Source organism: Puntigrus tetrazona, chromosome 14 (genome assembly GCF_018831695.1).
Source record: "Puntigrus tetrazona isolate hp1 chromosome 14, ASM1883169v1, whole genome shotgun sequence".
Classification (NCBI taxonomy): domain Eukaryota; kingdom Metazoa; phylum Chordata; class Actinopteri; order Cypriniformes; family Cyprinidae; genus Puntigrus; species Puntigrus tetrazona.
Window position 1 is genome coordinate 8,688,498 of NC_056712.1, and position 19,380 is coordinate 8,707,877.

Consider the following 19,380-nt stretch of genomic DNA (forward strand, 5'->3'; position numbering starts at 1 on the left):
TACACACATATACACACACACAGGGTACGAGGGTCTGTTTTCAATCTTGGCTTTCTCTCTCTCTCTCTCTCTCTCTCTCTCTCTCTCTCAGGCAGCAAGAGCTTGCAAATTCATAACAACGTCCAACAGCTGAGTAAGACCTTTTCTCTTTATTATAGGGAGAGAGAGAGAGAGAGAGAGAGAGAGAGAGAGAGAGAGAGAGAGAGAGAGAGAGAGAGAGAGAGAGAGAGAGAGAGAGAGAGAGAGAGAGAGAGAGGGAGAGCGAGAGAAGTTGTTGGCATTCTCCCTGTAATTGTGTGAGTGAACACAAAATGTCCTGATCAACAGAGACTCATTAGAGGCCTTGAACAGCCACGCATGACCTGAACGAATAAAAGTGCAGGAATAAAAGGTTCTGTGCCAAAGAATTACAATGTCAGCTTGTCACAGAGAGTTTGTTATTGTACATTCCTGGGTTTATTTTTTTTCAGCTTAGGCCTGTGAAATGCTAAACGTGATTACTGTATGACGTTTGTTGCTTCTACTAATGAGACCTATGCTTAAAATGAGTCAAATAAATGATAAATTAAAAAATGTCAAATAAATTATTTCCAATTTGACAAAACTGACACAGAAAACAGATGCATAGCAATTATGCTAATAATAATAATAATAATAATAATAATAATAATAATAATCTCTTTTTTGCACTATACCCTTTATCAGGGTCAATATCAGGGGTATATATATATATATATATATATATATATATATATATATATATATATATATATATATATATATATATATATATATAATTAATAATTATTATTATAATTTAATTAATAAATTAAACAAAAACTCACCAAAGTCTGTGGACTGTTGTTGAACCATAGCAGGTGAAATGTGGAACAAGGACCATCAGATTCAAAAATAAAATTTCAACAATGAACCATTGATGGAATAACCTGGTCATTCAGTATATCTCATTCTTCGGGCACATAACATTACTGAACCATGACCAGCTGAACCCAGATCATAGCACCTATTTGCTTAGTTTAATTTGGTTGGTGACTTTTTTTTTTGGACAGGCAGCGTTTATATAGTATATGGTAGCTGGTCCCAATTCTACTTTTAAAGGCTGCACCAGCTCTTTAAATGGACTCTAAACATCTGGTTTTGCTTTAAGCTGCGAGTTTCCTGTGTTGCTCATCTTCAAATCTGGATGGAAAATATTCACTGTCACTGTCCCAAATCTACATTTATCCACGGCTGCTCAGTCCTGCAGAAATCAAGAAGGTCCACGCTTAAATGGTCGGTATTCGCATAACTTTTCGCACATGACATGCGGACAGACGAACTGTTATAATTATCCAACTCTATGATGATCTAAGAATCTAGCTGTTTAACCGACAGGCGCTAGTTAAAGATGCTAGCTAAAGTGCCTTCTCTCTGCGCTTCAACTGGCTGGCTAACGTCATTTAATAACATTAATTTTCTCCATTACAGCAAATACAACTCTCCCTAAAGCAAAGAGGTTATTCAGCACCCAAATAATCCGAATTTCTCGCGTAATACCGGATACGTTTCGGCGCAACTTTCACAGCGTTTTTGAATCTTTCAGTACGGATCGGATCTTTGGAGCGCTCATCGAGAGTCATTTGATTCAAATGATTGATTCAAATCTTTTTATTTTTTTCCAAAATATAAAAAAATCGATTTAAAATAAAATTATGTTAGATAGGCCTATGCATGCACATATAATTAATGCCTTAATGTTCTGTCAGACAAACAAGTTCCCTTTAGTTTCATACGCAGCAATAATTTTCTGACTGAACTGACTGAAAATCCAGATGTATATCCTAATTTGGTTCAGCGGCCGAGTCTGAAACCCAATAAACTGGAATAAAAGTGACTCTTTTTCTATTTAACAAGTTTGTCATGCTCATAAATATTGTTTTGTGTCAGGAAGGAACAAGCTGGTCAAATACACAAAGCACTTTTATTAAAATCTGCCTGTTGCCTTATTTGCTGAATCAGAAACAGTTTCAGAGAAACGTCAACACAGCGCTGCATCTGCTGCAAAACATGTGCTGCGCTGCACATTTTCATCCCTGAAAGTCTCATCTGCCCTTTCAGCAAACATCCTCTAATTACAAACAACGAGAACGAGACTGTTATGAGATCAGTTTGATTAAGCCCTCTGACCACACACAAGCCCAGAATGCAGATGGACCCAGATACGGTAAACGCTAGCGATTCATCCCCGTGTGTCTGACAGCATCCCACGCGCGCAAACATATGCACATACATCAGGAACTACGCACAAACATGTGCAACACACATGCAGCGTGCAGCTCTAATACAAACATACTGTCTGTGTTTATGATGTTTGCGACCCGCTGACCCTCCTGGACATTTATTTGACTTTTCCGCAGTATAACAAACATTTGACTGAAAAAGAGACAAAAAACACCAGACAAAAGAGACAGGAAATGTATTCCAAGGACTTTTAACATCGCTTTATTATCTTAAAATCAAACAAATCCACTTCTCATAAAGGTATAAGAGCATTCTTTTCGACGAAAGACCAAGGGCGAGAACTATTGTTATATTAAATGAAACAATAGCAGGGTCCACGCCGCAACTAAAGATAAAACAATATCTTTAGAGTCAGTTTCAGGATTTTTTTTTTCCCAGCTGATGAACAATACAAACATTGGCAGCTAATCAGAATCCATTCTGCTATAAGGAGCTTGAGACTTTAAAGCAGACACATGTGTGCTTATAAAGCAATAAGCTCCAAGAAGCCACTTATTACAGATCATTTTAATGATGGGATTATTGTTTTTTTGTTGTTTTTGTTGTTATTGTTTTTAATGGTTATTCCATATACATAGTAAGGTTTCACAAAATAAAAAAGAGCAAATAAAGTGTAGCAATAAAACCAGTACTCTGCAAACAATGTATTTCCACAGAAACAGTTGTGGTTTCAACAAAATGGCTGCCAAACAGCACATGAAGTAAACAAAGGTGTGGGATTGTAGAGCATTTTACAACAGCAGCTCAGCCAATCAGAATCAAGGACAGATAATATTGTTCGCTGGCGTGGGCACAAATATTGCTATCCTATAGTTACTTTTTATCATCCTTGGTGTGAACAGGCCTTTTTGGTGTTTGAATATTGAACATTGATAACACAAACAGCAGCAGATTTATTAGGCTGCTGTCACTTTAAGACTGAATTCGCTAGGCTTACGGGTGTGCGCACACAGAAAACCGGACGGAATTAACATTTTAAAAAGTTAAAGTAACCTTTTAACATGAAATAATTGTTGTGTCCAAAACAGTGATTCTTACATGCATCGCAGATAAACACTGACCCAGGATCAGCTCACCTGTGGCTCTGACTCAGTGTCTGTGAGCTGGTCTCAGGTCAGATTCTGTGGTATTCTCTCACAGCTCACTTTATCTGCGGTGCTTCTCATAAAGTCAATGAAGGAACTAATTGGTCGGGCTTCTGTCTGTTAATGTGTGTGTGTGTGTGTGTGAGTCCTTTGGGATTTGAGAGGAGGAGGTGCTTTCTTTTAAAGTCTCTAAAACTTGGAATGTCCTCATAACACACTCAGCTCAAAAAGAGCCTTGTTTTTTGCTGTCTACATAGACAGCTGTCTTCTAAGGCATCAGACTAAGTTTTGGGAAAAAGTTACTTTTAAACATAGTGCATTACAATACTGTGTTAAAAATTGAATTACCTTTTAGTTGCGTTACTTTTGTGTTAAATTTTACCACCTTGGCTTGCCTGTTTGTTTTTAATATGAATATAAAGTTATGTTTTTGGCAGATTTAAACTTACTCCAGAAGTGAAGTGAATGCAGGAAACATAAAGTCAAAGAGCTCAATCATCATCAAATCATTGCATGAGTTTGCTTTTCACTGCTTTTGATTCTTTTATTGATTTTATTGACACATTTTGTCTAGAACTAACATTAAGTTCATTATTAACATTATTATATGTCATATATATTATTGTTGTAAAACTATTCATCTTTTTTTCCCACCCTGTCCATCTTGTTGTTGTTGTATTGTCTTATATGTTGCTTTAAGATCAAAATAAAAAATAATATATACATAAAAATAATTATATATATATATATATATATATATATATATATATATATATATATATATATATATTAATATATATAAATACACACACTAGCACATATATTAAAGAAAAATATGTTAATATATAATTTTGTTCAATATATTAAATATATGTAAATAGAATTTAGAAAAAAATACATACATATGAAAGTATATACAGGTAAATATTTACATTATTTTACACAATAAAAATACACTGTACACATATGCAAACAAAAAATTGCATAAAAAAGGCATTAATATACAGTGTGTATTTGATTTTTATTGCTTCTTATTATATCTTTTAAGCAGATAAATCCTCTTATACAGTGACATACAGAGGTTTATTATTTATAATATGATTATTTATAATCTATGCTTTAAAATGAAACCAAAACTATTTATAACTTTCAAGCATTTATTAAATTATTAAAGTATAATTATTATATTGGATATATTACGCATATTTAACATTTAATAGGCTATAATAATAAGTCCTTGATAAGATTCTTTTGACCACCATCTTTTAAACTGCATTTTTCCACTATAAAAACAGACAGAAGATGAAAATGTGATCCGAACACACACCATTCCCCATGAGATTAATAAATAGTTCAATATGATTTTAGAGATGGGGAAATGTCTAGTTATATAACGTACAGCAGCGCCACACGTCCTACTTTAAGCGCTGTGGTTTGGATCGCACTAACAGACGTCTGAGAAATGCTGAGTGTGAAACTAAATCTCTATATCTGGCACAAAAAGAGCAAAACTAACAGTAAAACCTCTCTCCTGCTTTTATAATCTTATTTTTATCTATTTTAAGATGAACATCTGGTGAACTATGCAGATTTTTTTTTTTTTTTTTTTACTGGGGGTGGGATTTCACTTTTCCAGTAAATACATTTTGAGAGCTGTTTGTTTTTGCTTAGGAAATAAGACAAGCATTTCTGTGCAGCTATGCATGTTAACATATATTCTAAGTATTTGTTGCATGAACTAAATTATGGTAAAAATTAGGAATTAGTCATTTTGCATATATATCTACACAGCACACGCATGCAGTTTGAATGTATCTAGAATAAATCACTGTTATTACATCGTTAAGAAAGTCATTTCACTGAGTTGTTTCTCCGTGAGTTAGTTTGAGTCTTTGCAGTTGGAGGTCAGAGGTTCGGGTCGCTCTGAGGATGAAAGGCTGGGCCGTTTCAAATATGAGCTTTGACTCTCATCTGAGGCAGGAAATGGAGGAGGAGAGATGACCAGAGATCCCGAACGCTGCGCAATGATCAGCTTTGAGTGATGTACACTTGAGAATGTGTTTTTTTAAGTGGACATGAGGGAGAACGTGTGTGTCTCTGTACGTGTGAGAGAGAGAGAGAACGTAAAATGACATGCATGGGAGAACGGTTGATGAAAACATCACATTAGTTCACAGTTTAGACCACTCCAGTCCATCAGTTAGCATCTGGTGAAGCCAAAAGCTGCATGTTTGTCAGAAACAGCTACACTTTAAGCCATTGCTAAGAGCTAAATGCTAAAACTGACATTATACCAACTTTACAGAAGAGCCAAAACAGACTTCTTGTGCTGATTACAATTAATTATAATATTTGTGTTTTATAATAAAATGTCACTTACGCTCTTCTGGTTCTCACTCTTCAAAATATGGGTCACTAATCCATAATATTTCTTTAAGCAGTATCCATTGGCGAGCAAGTGACGTGATATTAAATTTACATTCTGTCTAATTGTGCTTTGAATTTTTTTTTAAATAAAATACAAATGAATAATTATTAAATATTTAATGTTTTCTCAGAAATAAAGAGCTAATTATATATGCATTATTTTTGTTAGTATATTTTATTTATGTTAGTGTAAAGGTATTTTATGTATTATTATGAATGTCACAATTCACATAGCATTCCTTGCATATTAAATAGCAATGTGCAATACTTTGCAATATTAAAAAGGGAAAAGTCATATTTGAGTCACGTGATAACGCTTCTGTCCTGAGAATAAGTGACTGTTTGTGGTAATTAGAAAAAAAATTGCTATTTCCTTCGGTGTGTGTCATACAGTTGATTACTGCCCTCTAGAGGACAAATTCTATAAATATAAACAGTTATGATTATATATATATATATATATATGCTTATAATATTAATGAAGAAAGATACAATTAATTAATAATAGTAATAAGTATAATAAATTAAAAACTTTTATGTATTTTTTTAGTTTTGATTTTCTTAATATTAGCATCTGATTCAAGCATTAAAGAAAATAAGAAATAAAGGACACAAACATAATATCGATAAGGGTATTACACAGATACAACAACATAAATGTTTTTATGAGGACATTTCGTAGCATTTGGACCAATCAGAAACAAATGATTTGTTACTATACTAAACAAATAATCTCCAATGGTCCTTTACCTTTCCAAGAGGCTAATGAAAGCACAATTTCTCCTGAAATGCATCTCTAAAAGCCAGAACAGGCCTCTGGTTCCCCCGGCAACCAACTCATAATGCTGGTTTATGGCCTCTAAAAGCAGAAGTGTAAAATACTTGAGTAATTTTACTTGATTACTGTACTGAAGTATGATTTGGGGGGAATTTTACTTTAAGTACCATTTAAACTGACTACTTGTTTACAGTTCTGAAGAAAAAAACTGTACTTTTTACTGCCTATAATATTATTTCAACTTAAAAAGTACATTTCATCTTTATTTTATCTTATGCATATTAAATATGGTAAACGTAAGATGAAACATACATGCTTGATGTGAGAACCAATGACCATTTGGTGTGACCAATGATGTTTTCCCACATCAAGCAAACACGCATTTTTAAGTCAGTTATGGCTTTCATCAGATAAATGTCCGGATTTAATAGTTCACCATCAAAATAAATAAAATAAAATAAATATTTGCACAAGTTTGAATGCCAATAAAATCAGTGCTGAAAATTTAAATATGATTAATACTGATGGATTTTTTTTTTTTTTAGTTTACTTTTTTATTTATTTCTTTTTTGTCAAAAAGTGTTTAAATGAACATTGCATGTTTGTGCCATTGTAATTCATGTTTAGTGATGTTCTTACCAGGTAGTGGATTAACATTAATATATCATTACACAACACATTTAAATTTGGACGCTCAAATAATATTTTTTTAATTATTAATAATTACATGATTCTCTCATGAATTCATATAATTAGTTGCAAATAATTATGCAGCAATATTTGCTGAGGAAAAAAAATGTTTTAGACAGTGAATGGACTTCGAAAATATTTTAATTCTAATAACCAATCCTGTCTGTCAGAAAAAAAAGTATTTTACTTTTTTAATACTTGAGTACAATTCAAAGTTTGATTTTAAGTTTTTTTTTTTTTTACTTTTAATCAAGATTGGCCAGATATTTGTACTTTTAGTTGAGTAAACTTTTTCCGGAGTATCTTTACTTTCACTTGAGTAAAATGTTTGAGTACTTTTTACACCTCTGTCTAAAGGAATGCATTCCTCTTTTTGAAAGACAGATAATGTCTTTAGAGACAATGAAAAGATGAGGTGACCCTTACATTTTGCACAACTTTCTATTCAACCGAAGCTCCTTGGATCTCATGAGATCTCCCTCTCAGCTCTTTTCACCTTCTGCCTGGGACGAAACTCTCAATCATCATGAGTCAGGACATCTTTGGAGTTCATCACTCACTCAAACCAAGAAGAATGTAAGTGCAAGTCCAAAACCTCGGAAACATCAAGACTTCTTCTGAGACTGCATCCGAACCCCCACCAATGAGGCTATGCAAGTATAGTACATTTAGCTAAATTAAACAGGTTTAGTACTAGTTATAGACTAGCGCTGAGGTGGTTAACTGACTTTCCATAGCTTCATTCTGGGTCTGTATGAGTGTATTTATGCTTGTGTGTTTAGTTATGTGAGTAAGCATTTACTTAATAAAACTTTTGTGCACAAACTACAGTTTCTGGTTCTGCCTAGCAATTTTTATCGGAATAGAGTAGTTTAGTTGTAAATGTGATGTCAAAACCTGATCAGTAAAGACTATTTCTTCACTGCTTCTCTCAGATTTATGATGAGATATAAAATCCTTATAATCTAGTGAAGATAAATGACTGAAATTAAAGAGATGCTGTAGCTCCTTAATTCTGACACTGCCTTGTCAAAGTGATCACCGTACATATTGATAGCACAATTTCTTTATGATATAAACTACATTACAAGTTATAATTTAGTAAGAATTAATTGAACTTTCAGTTTACACAGCTAACTAGAAACTGTATGACACTGGTGGCTATTTAGGTAGGCAACATAATGACCAAAAAACAACCATAAACAACTGTTCAGTCTTACCGGCGAAGATAATACCCCATATATAATAATCTAGATAATAATAATGTTTGTTTATTAATCTGCAATGGTCTGTAGATCCTCAAGCTGCCCATGAGTTGGGTACATTTTCTTCTGTCTAGATATGAGAGTTAAGAAGAGTTGCCTGGAAGCGGTCAAGAATATTCCAGTGTTCTTCCATTGATTCCTCCTTCCTCATTTGCTTTCCTTGTATCCTTCCCTCGCATCCTAAGGGGTGGAGCTAAGACGCAAGGAAAAGAAACGAGGATGCACAAATACACCTCGCTACACCTCTTAACAGAACTCTTATTTAGTAATGCAGAAACACTTGTTTTCTGTGCAACTACTTTGAATCCGAATTTTTGCTTTATAGTATGTAAATAGTATATAAAAGTCAACATACATAAAATATATGATTAAATGTTTATATGATAAAAATATTTTGAGCTGCTTTGAATACACTGCAAACATATTTTATATATTGATAACTGAGGGGTGCACAAGATTGCCTTTAGAAAAACAAACCTAACATTTACAGTAAGCTAGTAAAACGACAATGAACATTAAGATGTGATAGCACTTTTGTGACCACATTAATCTTTAAATATTAGCAGATTTTATCTTTAAAAACAACAATGATGTAACTATATAACCAATGGTGGTCTTGATTATTTATGTAGATATTTTTCTATGTAGAATACAGCATCTAGTACTGTTTTTGACCAACTTGGTTGTCTTTAATTTTTGTTAACGTGTAATTAAATTGAAAAACTGCATTGTAAAAAAAAATTACAAGCACAACGTGTCCCCACACCAGTATTATATCTGTAATAATTGTAATATTTTGTATAAGCACAACGGTATATTAACGAAAAACTGGTTTGATAAAGAGATTCTTTTGGTAGAATGAGGTTTCCAGATTTATTTCTTTTATTATATGAACATGTAATATTTGTTTTATTGAGCTATGACAAGAAGTTTGAAAATGAGGCTTACATTATCAATCTCTTGATTATACTTGTCAAGTTTCATATTCATTGTTCAAAATTTATCAATAAGAAACCTCTTTTTCTGTAGTACTGTAGGAATTAGACATTTATATAAGCACCATTAATATGTATAGCTGAGCTGCCACAGATATATCCGCACCTCTGCGATCGGTCGCTGAGAGACTTTAAAAGTTCAGTGAAAACAATTCATTCCTGCAAAAAATTTACAACGAAGATTGTGTCAATGACCTGGAGCTCAGGGGTTGCAATGTTCCTCCTCCCAAAAATCATAAATCGTAAATGTTATCTTATCAGTCACATGGTCCAAACTTTCCCGTTCCTGCAGAGTATAATATTTAAATTGTATAACACGAATATGGTACATGAGAATTGATTAGAAGAAAAATTACAAGCAGGATATTCGATTACATTCCTACCAAGCATGGATATTAAACTATTAAGCATTCCATAGTTATTTAAAATACATACACAATGAGTGGTTAGCACATGGCAGTAAAATGTGTGGTATATAATATGCTGTTGTCCATATCAGGGGGTATTTGATCAGAAGTCCCTTTAAGATGATTTTGTGCATGTATATCATCATAAATTTTTTCAATGATCCGAGTCTTGAGAGGGGAGACGAAGATCAATCCAACAATCTTTAATAATTGTAGCCATGCATGATGCTGGTGATGTGCTTTGTCTTTGCCCGTTAATCTTGAATACTTGCCGTAAATTTGACAACCTCCTTCCTGAGTTATGATTATCAATAAGTTTTCATTTGACGTTGTTGTCCGATCCTGAGCCTCTTTGGAATTCAGCTCCTCAAGTTTCAGTGATTTGATCGGATCTTAAGTTGTCTGATTCTCTCTGTGATCCCCTACAATTACATCATTGATAATTGCAAACATTTTTTGTTTTACAAGTTTTATAAAATATTATGTTTAAATATGCAGATTAGGCATTATTTAATGAAATATGCTTTAATTTGCATTCATTACTACAACAAAAATTTGAACACTGGATGAAGCCGGTTTCAAAATTCTTATTTAAGTATTGTGACATTGCCTCGGTGTGACTGTGGGAAGCAGCACTTGACGAGAATATCACACTTAACAGTCTTTAATCTTCTACAATAGAGTAAGTGACCATACAGGCAGGCAGGCAGGAACCACACACATACATAGACGAGACTGGACCATTTAACATAGGACAAACAGGAACTTATATAGCAAAAGCTAAATGACATAATTAACTCAACACACCTGAACACAATAAGACAAATCAACAGAAAGGACAGAAAGTAGGGTGCACAGAGCACACTGTACATAAATAAACAACAACAAATGGTCCAAGCATGTGACAGACATATTGGTCCAAAGTTTTTTCACCGGGAATTTCTTATTCAGTCGCTCCATAATTTAGAAAATACATTTTGACAGTTTTTTGGGAGAATAAAATGTTGTATATTATCAAGCAAATTATATATGAACAAATCCCTCTGTAAAAACATTCAGAATATTGACAGGAATAAAAAAGTAAGGTTTGGTGTGTGTAAATACTAGTGAAGTAGAGATATATGGTTCATTTTGAGAAAAACATCCTTTAAAAACATGTACAACAGTGAATGGGAACAAAGTGTAAATAGATGTCAAACCGTCTCACCTTTCACCTCCAGGTCAAAGGTGATCTCTTTAGAGTCATCTTGGTTTTGGACAGTGACGGTGTAGAGACCCATCTGCTCCAGCCGGATCCTGACCAGGGTCAGTGTGCTGATAAACCTGCAGCAGAGCCCGAGCACACAGAGTCTGAGATGCTGTGTGTTGTTTAACAGAGCGCTGTGATGAGAGCATCATTACCGGGTCTCCTGTTCCTGTCTGGTGCTGTGTCCTCTGATGGCGGCGCCGTCTTTACTCCACTGGATGCTGGGTTTGGGATACGCCTCCACCTCCACTTTCAGCTCCACGTTCTCTCCGAGCTGCGCTGAGATATTCCTGTCCAGATGTGAAGAAAGAGCCACGAAGCCTTTCTCTACAGACAGACAGATCAAAACAATAAGGACGACTTATACACAGTTTAATACCAACTATGAGTACGAGTAGTAATAATTCTTGTAACTATGCACGGCTTATTATTATGTGTAAGAGCTGTCAAACAATTAATGGCAATAAATCACATCTACAATAAAAGTTTTTGTTTACAGTTTGTGTACAGTTTATTATGCATATATTTTGAAAATATTTATATATTATATTAGTGCTGACCAATGATAGTAATTAACTGTATTCAAAATAAAAGTCAGTGTGGAGTGGGTTGCCACATCAGGTTGCGCTACCCCCGGCTACTCCTGAGGTTTACTTTCAAAGGTTGAGCATATCAGTATAAGGTCCTACCCTTCGGGCTATCCTTTGTCACCCTGTGTCTTCATGAAAGCCGTGGAGACTGCCCTCGCTCCACTGAGAGAACAGGGTATTCGTGTTCTCTACTATCTGGATGATTAGCTCATTTTGGCTCAGTCTCAGGTTCAGTTGTGCGAGCACAGGGACCTGATGTTATGACACCTCAGCCTGCTGGGTCTTCGGGTCAACTGGGAGAAGAACCAATTCTGACAGAGAGGATCTCTTTTCTTGTTATGGAGTTCAACTCAGTCGAACAAACAGCAGTTCAACAGTCCCAGTCGTATGTTCAAGGGCAGGATGTTGGTCCCAGTGAAGTATTTCAAGAACCTCCTGGGGCATATGTTGCAACTCACTGCCACCTCCTCCATTAGAGTCAGAAGCATCTAAGGTTGCTTCATGCCATTTATATTCCAGGCGTGTGCAACTAGACAGCCGACGAGCTGTCACGAGTTGAGCTCCCTGGAGAATGAAGATTCTGTGTTCTCACCTTAAATGGGGAGAGGCACTGAGGGGCCCGGTTTAGGGTCGGCTTGTTAACTGCACCAGAGTGTCCATACAGTAGACGGTTGAGTTCCTTGAAAACATAAAAAACCATTACAGATCCCAATTTGAACACAATGTTTATGTAACTGTTATAATCAATGTTTCAGCAGAGCTGTTGTAATTATTATTATTGTCATACTGTTCTTATTTTATTTTAAAAATGCTTGAAGCTGTTACCTAGCAGTTGACGAGTCACATTCTTTTAGCAGAGATTTGGACTTTGAGCTCTGGCTAAAAGCAGATTGCGAGCTTGTGCAACGCAGTTTGAATAGGTTAACTTACATTATAGAGGGCTACATGCAACTCATGCCAGTATTAGGAAACATAACAATCTGCAGTTTATTTGCTAATCTTTAATGGCCATTTTGTGAATTTAGTTATCAACCAGCAACAACTATCCTTCCGCTTTCCATTAGAGACTTGAGATGCAGTGCTAAACAGTCTCTTGCTGTTGGTGTTTGAAATTATTGTAGCGTCTTTGTCTGACACGTTTAAATGCTTTTAAACTGCGGACAATTTGGCTGCATTAGCGTGCCTATATCACATCATGTCATTGTTCTGCATAACTTATTCCGTCTCCTCTCTTAACAACAGGCTCCTCCTCAGTCTCACATTCACCTTTCGCAATGTTTGTTTTCATTTCACATTTGAACAGTGAATCATTTGCATAAAGTAGACTTATCGTTATTATCACAAGGAGACAAATGTTTATCGAGATCTTGTGGTCCCAAAATCAGACCACCTCTGGCCCGTGGCTCCATCTATAAATCTTGTCCATAAAAATAATGAACAGGACTTGAGACAAAGTCAAAGTCCAAAATGCACCGAGAATAAGTCTGACTTACTGCCAGCAATGAAAACCAAGCTCCTGCTCCGAGCATACAGGGACAGCCCTCAGCAAAGGGCCCTGGATCGATGAATCACAGAGCACCAGCCACAGGACACTGCAAGGGACACGGTTGAATGCCTTCTCCAAATCCACAAAAATACATGTGTGGACTAGTTGGGAAAAATCTCATGAACTCTCCAGTACCCTGAAGAGGGTGGGGAGCTGGTCCAGTGTTCCATGGCCAGGATGAAAACCACATTGTTCCTCCTGGATCCAAGATTAGACTATTGGACAAATTCTCCTCTCTGGTACCCTGACATAGGCTGTACTTGATCCCCCTGTACTTGGAACACACACCCCAGTCTCACTTCTCAAAAAGGACCACTTCCCTGATCTGCCAGTCCAGAGGTACTATTCCCAGGTTCCACGTATCCAGAGACTTGGGGTACTCATGGTGAATCCCATCCACCCCAAATGCCTTGTCATGAACTTCTTAATTAACTCTGCACCTTCAGCCTGGATGATAGCCGAGTCCACCACTGAACCCTCAGCATCTGATTTCTAAGTGGATAGAATAAGTCATATCAATAAGACATTATTGGTGGGATTGAGGAGATCCTGTAAGTATTCTTTCCACTGCCCAACAATGTCCCTAGTCAAAGTCAGCAAATTCCCACTCACACTGAGGTACTATCACAACTACCCAGGCTGCATTCCATTTGGCCCACGGGTACCTATCAGCCTCAAGAGTCAGCCAACCAGGCTAAGTGCTGGAGAAAATAATGAAAACAAATAGTAAAGCTCACTCACGTCTTTGTGGGGAAAGTCCCAGGAGAAATAGACGAGCTCTGCACCGTGAACAGTGCAGTTGACGTTTAGCATCTCGCCCTGCTTCAGGACTGTTTTGGAAGCGCTGATGTAGGTATCCAGAGCCTTGGAAGCTAAAGCCATGTGTGTGGAGCAAATACAAAAAACAACAGCCATATAACAAATCATCTGATGTGATTTTATGAGGCTTGGTCCAGTTAATGATGACACAAATGTGCAACATATAGACTCTCTCCAGGATTTAACCGTCTTACCGTCTCATGTTGTTTTCAATATTCAGTCAATTAACACGTTTCAAACATGCTTAAATTTTCTTTTTACACAAGTTTAGCTCATACCAAAAGCATTTTTACAAATGCTTAAACCTCAAAAGTATTAAATATCTCTATGTAAATTATTGCAAAAACTGATATTTTGAGTAACAAATCAGTGAAATATTTAGAAATAGTTAATTCCTGTCTCAGCTGATGTTGAAGCTCTTTTCATCAACAACATGAAGTGTTTTGTGGATGAACAACACTATTATCTGGAATTAGAGAGTGTGTGAGAGAGAGAGAGAGAGAGAGAGAGAAAGAGAATAATGCCTGGAAGAAGAAGTAGGAGCTAAAAAGTTGTGGGAGAGAGAGGATATTTGGATCAAGAAAATGGAGAAAAAGAGAGAAGTGAGAATGTTTGTTGTACTGTGCAGTTTTTTATGTTTGTTTGTTTTATCAGTAAGTCTGCTGAAAAATAAATTAACAACAACAATAACAACAACAAAAAACTGTATAAAAAAGTACTAGGTATCAAGATGCATAGGTACCAACTATACTGAAGACGTAGAAGCCAATGGACTCTTTCTCCTCTCCGTTCAGCTCTCCTTTACATTTGTAGTTTCTGTCCTCCAGAGCGGCGGTGAAACCTACGATGGGGTTATATGAACCCTCCACCATTACCTCCGTGTCTTTCTCATACAGCGTGACGTTTATCAGTGGATTGGTCACCAGACATGGGATCGTGCCTTCTTCTCTTGTCTTAGTCACCATTATATGATCGTTCTCGAGGAACCAGACCTTAGGATCTGTTTGTGAACAAATGAATGAACAAGTAAATAAATTCACGAGTAATTAAAAAAAATTAATCAATGTAAGCATCAAATGGATGGGTGCATGAATGAATAAACAAACAATTGAAAATTGTTAATTAATAAATTAATGAATTTGTAAGAATAAAATAATAAATGAATGAGTAAATGGAAAAAAAATGAATGTGGGAATTAATAAATAAATGTAAGTGAACAATAAATCAATGTAAGAATCAATGTATAAGTGAATAGTAATAATAACAATAATAATAATAATTATAAATAAATAACCAAATTATTACAAATAACCAAAAGTGTGAAGTAAGCAATAAAAGAAAGCCTTCTGAGTTCTATACATTAAATAAGTCATGTGCAGAATATAGTGAGCTTTAGGTTGGAGTTTATTTGGCTAAGTCTTGCTAGTAGCGTTATTTTGGGGGTTTGTTTAGTCTGTTACCTGTTGTCATGGCAGTCAGTAGGGACCGGCTGAAACTCTTCATGCTGTCTTCTTCCAGAGCAGGACGCGTTCAGACTCTGCAGACGGAAGGAAAACAACTCAGGATTGATTCGTCTCAAAGCTAAAGGAAACAGCAAGCTTACCAAACTCACCTCAACATTTATTTTTACAAAAGAGAAAATTCCCCCAAGTGTGACAAAGTGAAGTCCTTTTAAAAGTTTGTGTGGTCATGAGTTAATGACAGGAGCTTTAACTTTGTCTGGATGTGCCTCCTGTGTGTCCAGTGCTAAGTAATAACACATGGTTCATTTCAAAATACAGAATAATCCAAAATAAACGTATAAATACAAAATAATAATAAATGTTTAAGTACAAGTGTGGTTTATCACACCTGAGTTCCATTTTTCTAGCCACACCAGACCTGATTAGTGCCACACCTGTTTGGACCTGACTGACAAAGTGAACGCGAAGCAGACAAAATGGGTTTTGGGTTTTTTGGGTTTTGCAGCAGGTCATTGATCCAGAACAAACCAGCAAGTCCACCTCTGAAGGGCTAAAGAAAAACAAAATAAAGACTTTGGAGTGGCTTGGTCAAAGTCCTGACCTGAATGCTATTTAGATTCTGTTGCATGACCTTAAAAGGCAGTTCATGATGAAACCCTTCAATGTAGCTGAATTACAACAATTCTGCAAAGATAATATTCCTCCACAGCGCAAAATGTCTCAGGTTACTAACCCATGTTTTCTGAGAAACACCCTCTGTGTGACGATTGTCTGAAGCTTGTATAGAATCACTGCAATTGATTGGGTGATGGCGTGAGAAACTACCTATACAAATACGTCACTGATGTATCTTAGACCTCTGTTTTTCCTGTCAAAGAAGTAGATTAACAGTGCGAGGGTCTTGGCAGTGGATGCAGCCTCTTATTCCTTGCTCATAGAACATGGGTTACGTAACCCATGATGTTAAGTAATTCAAGACATTCTCTTTCATAGGTTCACTTCGCATATGAAGCAGTGGGTACGATATACCACACATGGCTTTTTAGGACCAGAACACTGAAATGCAGCTGGATCAAACAGAAAAGGTCTGGGAACCAGAAACTGCACTAGCCCTCTAAACAAAGCTTGAGAGGGAGGCACTCCCCTGCTGGAATGAGCTCTGATGTCTAGGGGCGAAGGCAAACTGTGTACCTCATAGGCCACCAAAATAGCTTCTTTAACCCAAGACTAGAGCCATCTAGTGGAAAGGGCCCTAGCACTGTTAATGGTCTTGTGGACCTCATTTGAGAGATCAAAAACCATAGGCATCCCCTGCTCGGCAACACCCACAGCTTCCAAATCTCCAGACATGGGTGGCAAATTGTTTCCCTGGAGCGACACAGTGAATGATAAAAGTCAGGAACATGAACAACTGGATTCTGGAATGCCGTCTTCCTTTAAACGCCATTATACGTCACACACAAACAAGATGACCACTGAGAAAACACAAAGAGAGTTTCAATAACAGGAGAAGTGTTCAAACAAACCATCAGTGCCGCATTACAACACACACATCTCTCCAAACCAGAAAACAAACAGCTCTACTGTCTCCTCCTCTGCTGTCTGTCATCGCCAAAGTTCAGTCTAGAATCGAAACCTTCCAACTTCTGGAAAAAGTCCCAGCTACTTTGTTTCTCCTGGAAGTCGCTTGCAGAGAAACTAAGGTATTTAAAGAGATTTCTCCAAAACCTCGTGAAGCAAAGCCCTCAGGACTTCCTGGAGAGCAGACTGAACCTCTCGAATCGGATCACTTCTCTTACCTTCAGCAGATGCCCGGACATCAGAGCAAAAGCATGTCTAGGAAAAGCCTGCGTTCTTGCGTAGTTCTCTCTGTCTGTCTCTCTTCGTCTGTGATCTCTGGTTTTGTAGCGATCGCTCGTACAGCTGCTGGAGAGAGAAAGGGATGGAGCTAAAGCTCAAGTCTCCCTGGGGACTTGAGAGAGACGGAGAGGAGGCTGGGCAGCAGATCTGTTTATTTAGTCCAGTGACCACAGCAGGGTTCATTCACTCACTCAAACCAACATCCCTACAAAGGTATCACAGACTAAACCCAACACTGTTACATCCACATCAGAAATAAATCACTGATCAGATCTCTTTCATGTCTCGATCATTTCTGTAAAGGCAGTCTATAAAAGTATATTTCTGGGATTTTTTTTTAAAATGCTACTTTTATATTAGAATTCTAAGATTATTACTCAGAATTTTGAGAAAAACTGCAAAACAAATTTTAGAGATATACACTCAGACCTGCAACATAAAATTATGAGAAGAATTGCAAGATACAAACTCAGTACTCTTTTTTTTCTCTCTTTTTATATAGTTTATATCTCATAATTCTGAGTTTATATACACTCTTAGAAATAAAGGTGCAAAAGCTGTCACCGGGGCGGTACCTTTTCAAAAGGTATGTATTTGTACCTTAAGGGTGCATTTTGGTACATTAAAGGTAAATATTAGTACTTAAAGTTTACATTGAACCTAATAGGTTCAAATTTAAAAAGGCACTGCCCCAGTGACAGCTTTTGCACCTTTATTTCTAAGAGTGCATGAGTGTATAATTCAGTTTACATTCAAAGATATAATTACGAGTGTATGTCTCATAATTCTGAGTTTATATATACCATTTTTTATTTAAAATTCTGTTTAGATATATCAGATATAGTTCTGATTTCTGTGATTGAAGTTCCAGTGTGTTTCCTGTATGTTCCAGTTCCCAGTCGCTGTCTGTGGTGTATGCTCCTGTCTCTCTGTGTCCAAGTTCCTACAAGAAAGAAAGTCAAGTAAAGTTCCAGCCGTTATTAGTTGCCTCACCTGTGCCAATAAACATAATTATCATTTTTATCATTATCAATTATCAAAAATTCTGATTATTATCAATGATGTAAATAGTTTTGCTGCATTTTTGTGCAAATGCTAATTCTCTGATGAATAGAAAGTTAAAGAAAACAGCATTTATTTGCTTGTTTTAACATTATAAATGTCTTTACTGTCTCTTTTGATCAATTTAATGTGTCCTCACCGACCCCAAGCTTCTGAATGGGACTTGCGGAGCTATGAAAGAGCAATGACGCGCTGGTGTCTGTTTTCCAGAGGTTCGCTAGACCTGAAAAAACACACAACAAAACGAGCCCAGCCAAAACTCCTCAGCAACAGTGGCCCGTTTCTGTTTCGCTGAAAACACGAGCCGCAGGGAAATGAGAAGGACTTTGGCAGCTCTCACAATGAAGAGCCCAGCTGAAGAGAAGAAAAGAAGGAGAAACCAAAAGAGGAGAGAAAGTTGCTTTCAGGGCAGAGAAGCGCTCGAGCCAAAGCCAAGAAATGGAAAATGCAATGGAATAAAGTGCGGTTTTGGTGAAGGGAAGGTGTGTCAAAAGAGTGTGGTGCATACACACATATACACACACACAGGGTACGAGGGTCTGTTTTCAATCTTGGCTTTCTCTCTCTCTCTCTCTCTCTCAGGCAGCAAGAGGAGTAGCTTGCAAATTCATAACAACATCCAACAGCTGAGTAAGACCTTTTCTCTTTATTATAGAGAGAGAGAGAGAAAGAGAGAGAGAGAGAGAGAGAGAGAGAGAGAGAGAGAGAGAGAGAGAGAGAGAGAGAGAGAGAGAGAGAGAGAGAGAGAGAGAAAGAGAGAGAGAGAGAGAGAGAGAGAGAGAGAGAGGGAGAGCGAGAGAAGTTGTTGGCATTCTCCCTGTAATTGTGTGAGTGAACACAAAATGT

At 36.5% G+C, this 19,380-nt stretch overlaps 1 protein-coding gene across 5 annotated transcripts; it reads right to left on the minus strand.

The window, feature by feature from the left end:
* Window positions 1-9,410: 9,410 nt before the first annotated feature.
* Window positions 9,411-19,088, minus strand: LOC122358274 (platelet-derived growth factor receptor beta-like). 5 transcript variants are annotated; one of them, XM_043258076.1, is made up of 9 exons: window positions 18,674-19,079; window positions 17,412-18,415; window positions 15,610-15,686; window positions 14,892-15,149; window positions 14,072-14,202; window positions 12,377-12,463; window positions 11,350-11,521; window positions 11,156-11,271; window positions 9,411-10,370 (listed from the first exon to the last, which is right to left on the minus strand). In XM_043258076.1, the coding sequence occupies exons 3-7, from the start codon at window positions 15,650-15,652 to the stop codon at window positions 11,447-11,449; spliced, it is 594 nt and encodes a 197-aa protein (XP_043114011.1). In that variant the 5' UTR covers window positions 15,653-15,686; window positions 17,412-18,415; window positions 18,674-19,079; the 3' UTR covers window positions 9,411-10,370; window positions 11,156-11,271; window positions 11,350-11,446. The 5 variants fall into 5 exon arrangements, with proteins under 5 accessions (XP_043114011.1, XP_043114010.1, XP_043114012.1 ...); XM_043258075.1 differs by lacking the exon at window positions 9,411-10,370 and having other exon boundaries at window positions 10,458-11,271; XM_043258079.1 differs by lacking the exons at window positions 9,411-10,370; window positions 11,156-11,271 and adding an exon at window positions 13,278-13,822 and having other exon boundaries at window positions 11,380-11,521; window positions 11,884-12,463; window positions 18,674-19,088.
* Window positions 19,089-19,380: the final 292 nt, after the last annotated feature.

Excerpts from the sequence above, each read along its gene's own strand:
- LOC122358274 (XM_043258076.1), bottom strand. The coding sequence starts at position 15,652 with ATGAAGAGTTTCAGCCGGTCCCTACTGACTGCCATGACAACAG. Across the intron at positions 12,464-14,071 it reads GGGACTTTCCCCACAAAGAC|GAACTCAACCGTCTACTGTA; the intron begins GTGAGTGAGCTT and ends TATGTTTTCAAG. Across the intron at positions 11,522-12,376 it reads AGTGCCTCTCCCCATTTAAG|AGAAAGGCTTCGTGGCTCTT; the intron begins GTGAGAACACAG and ends GTCTGTCTGTAG.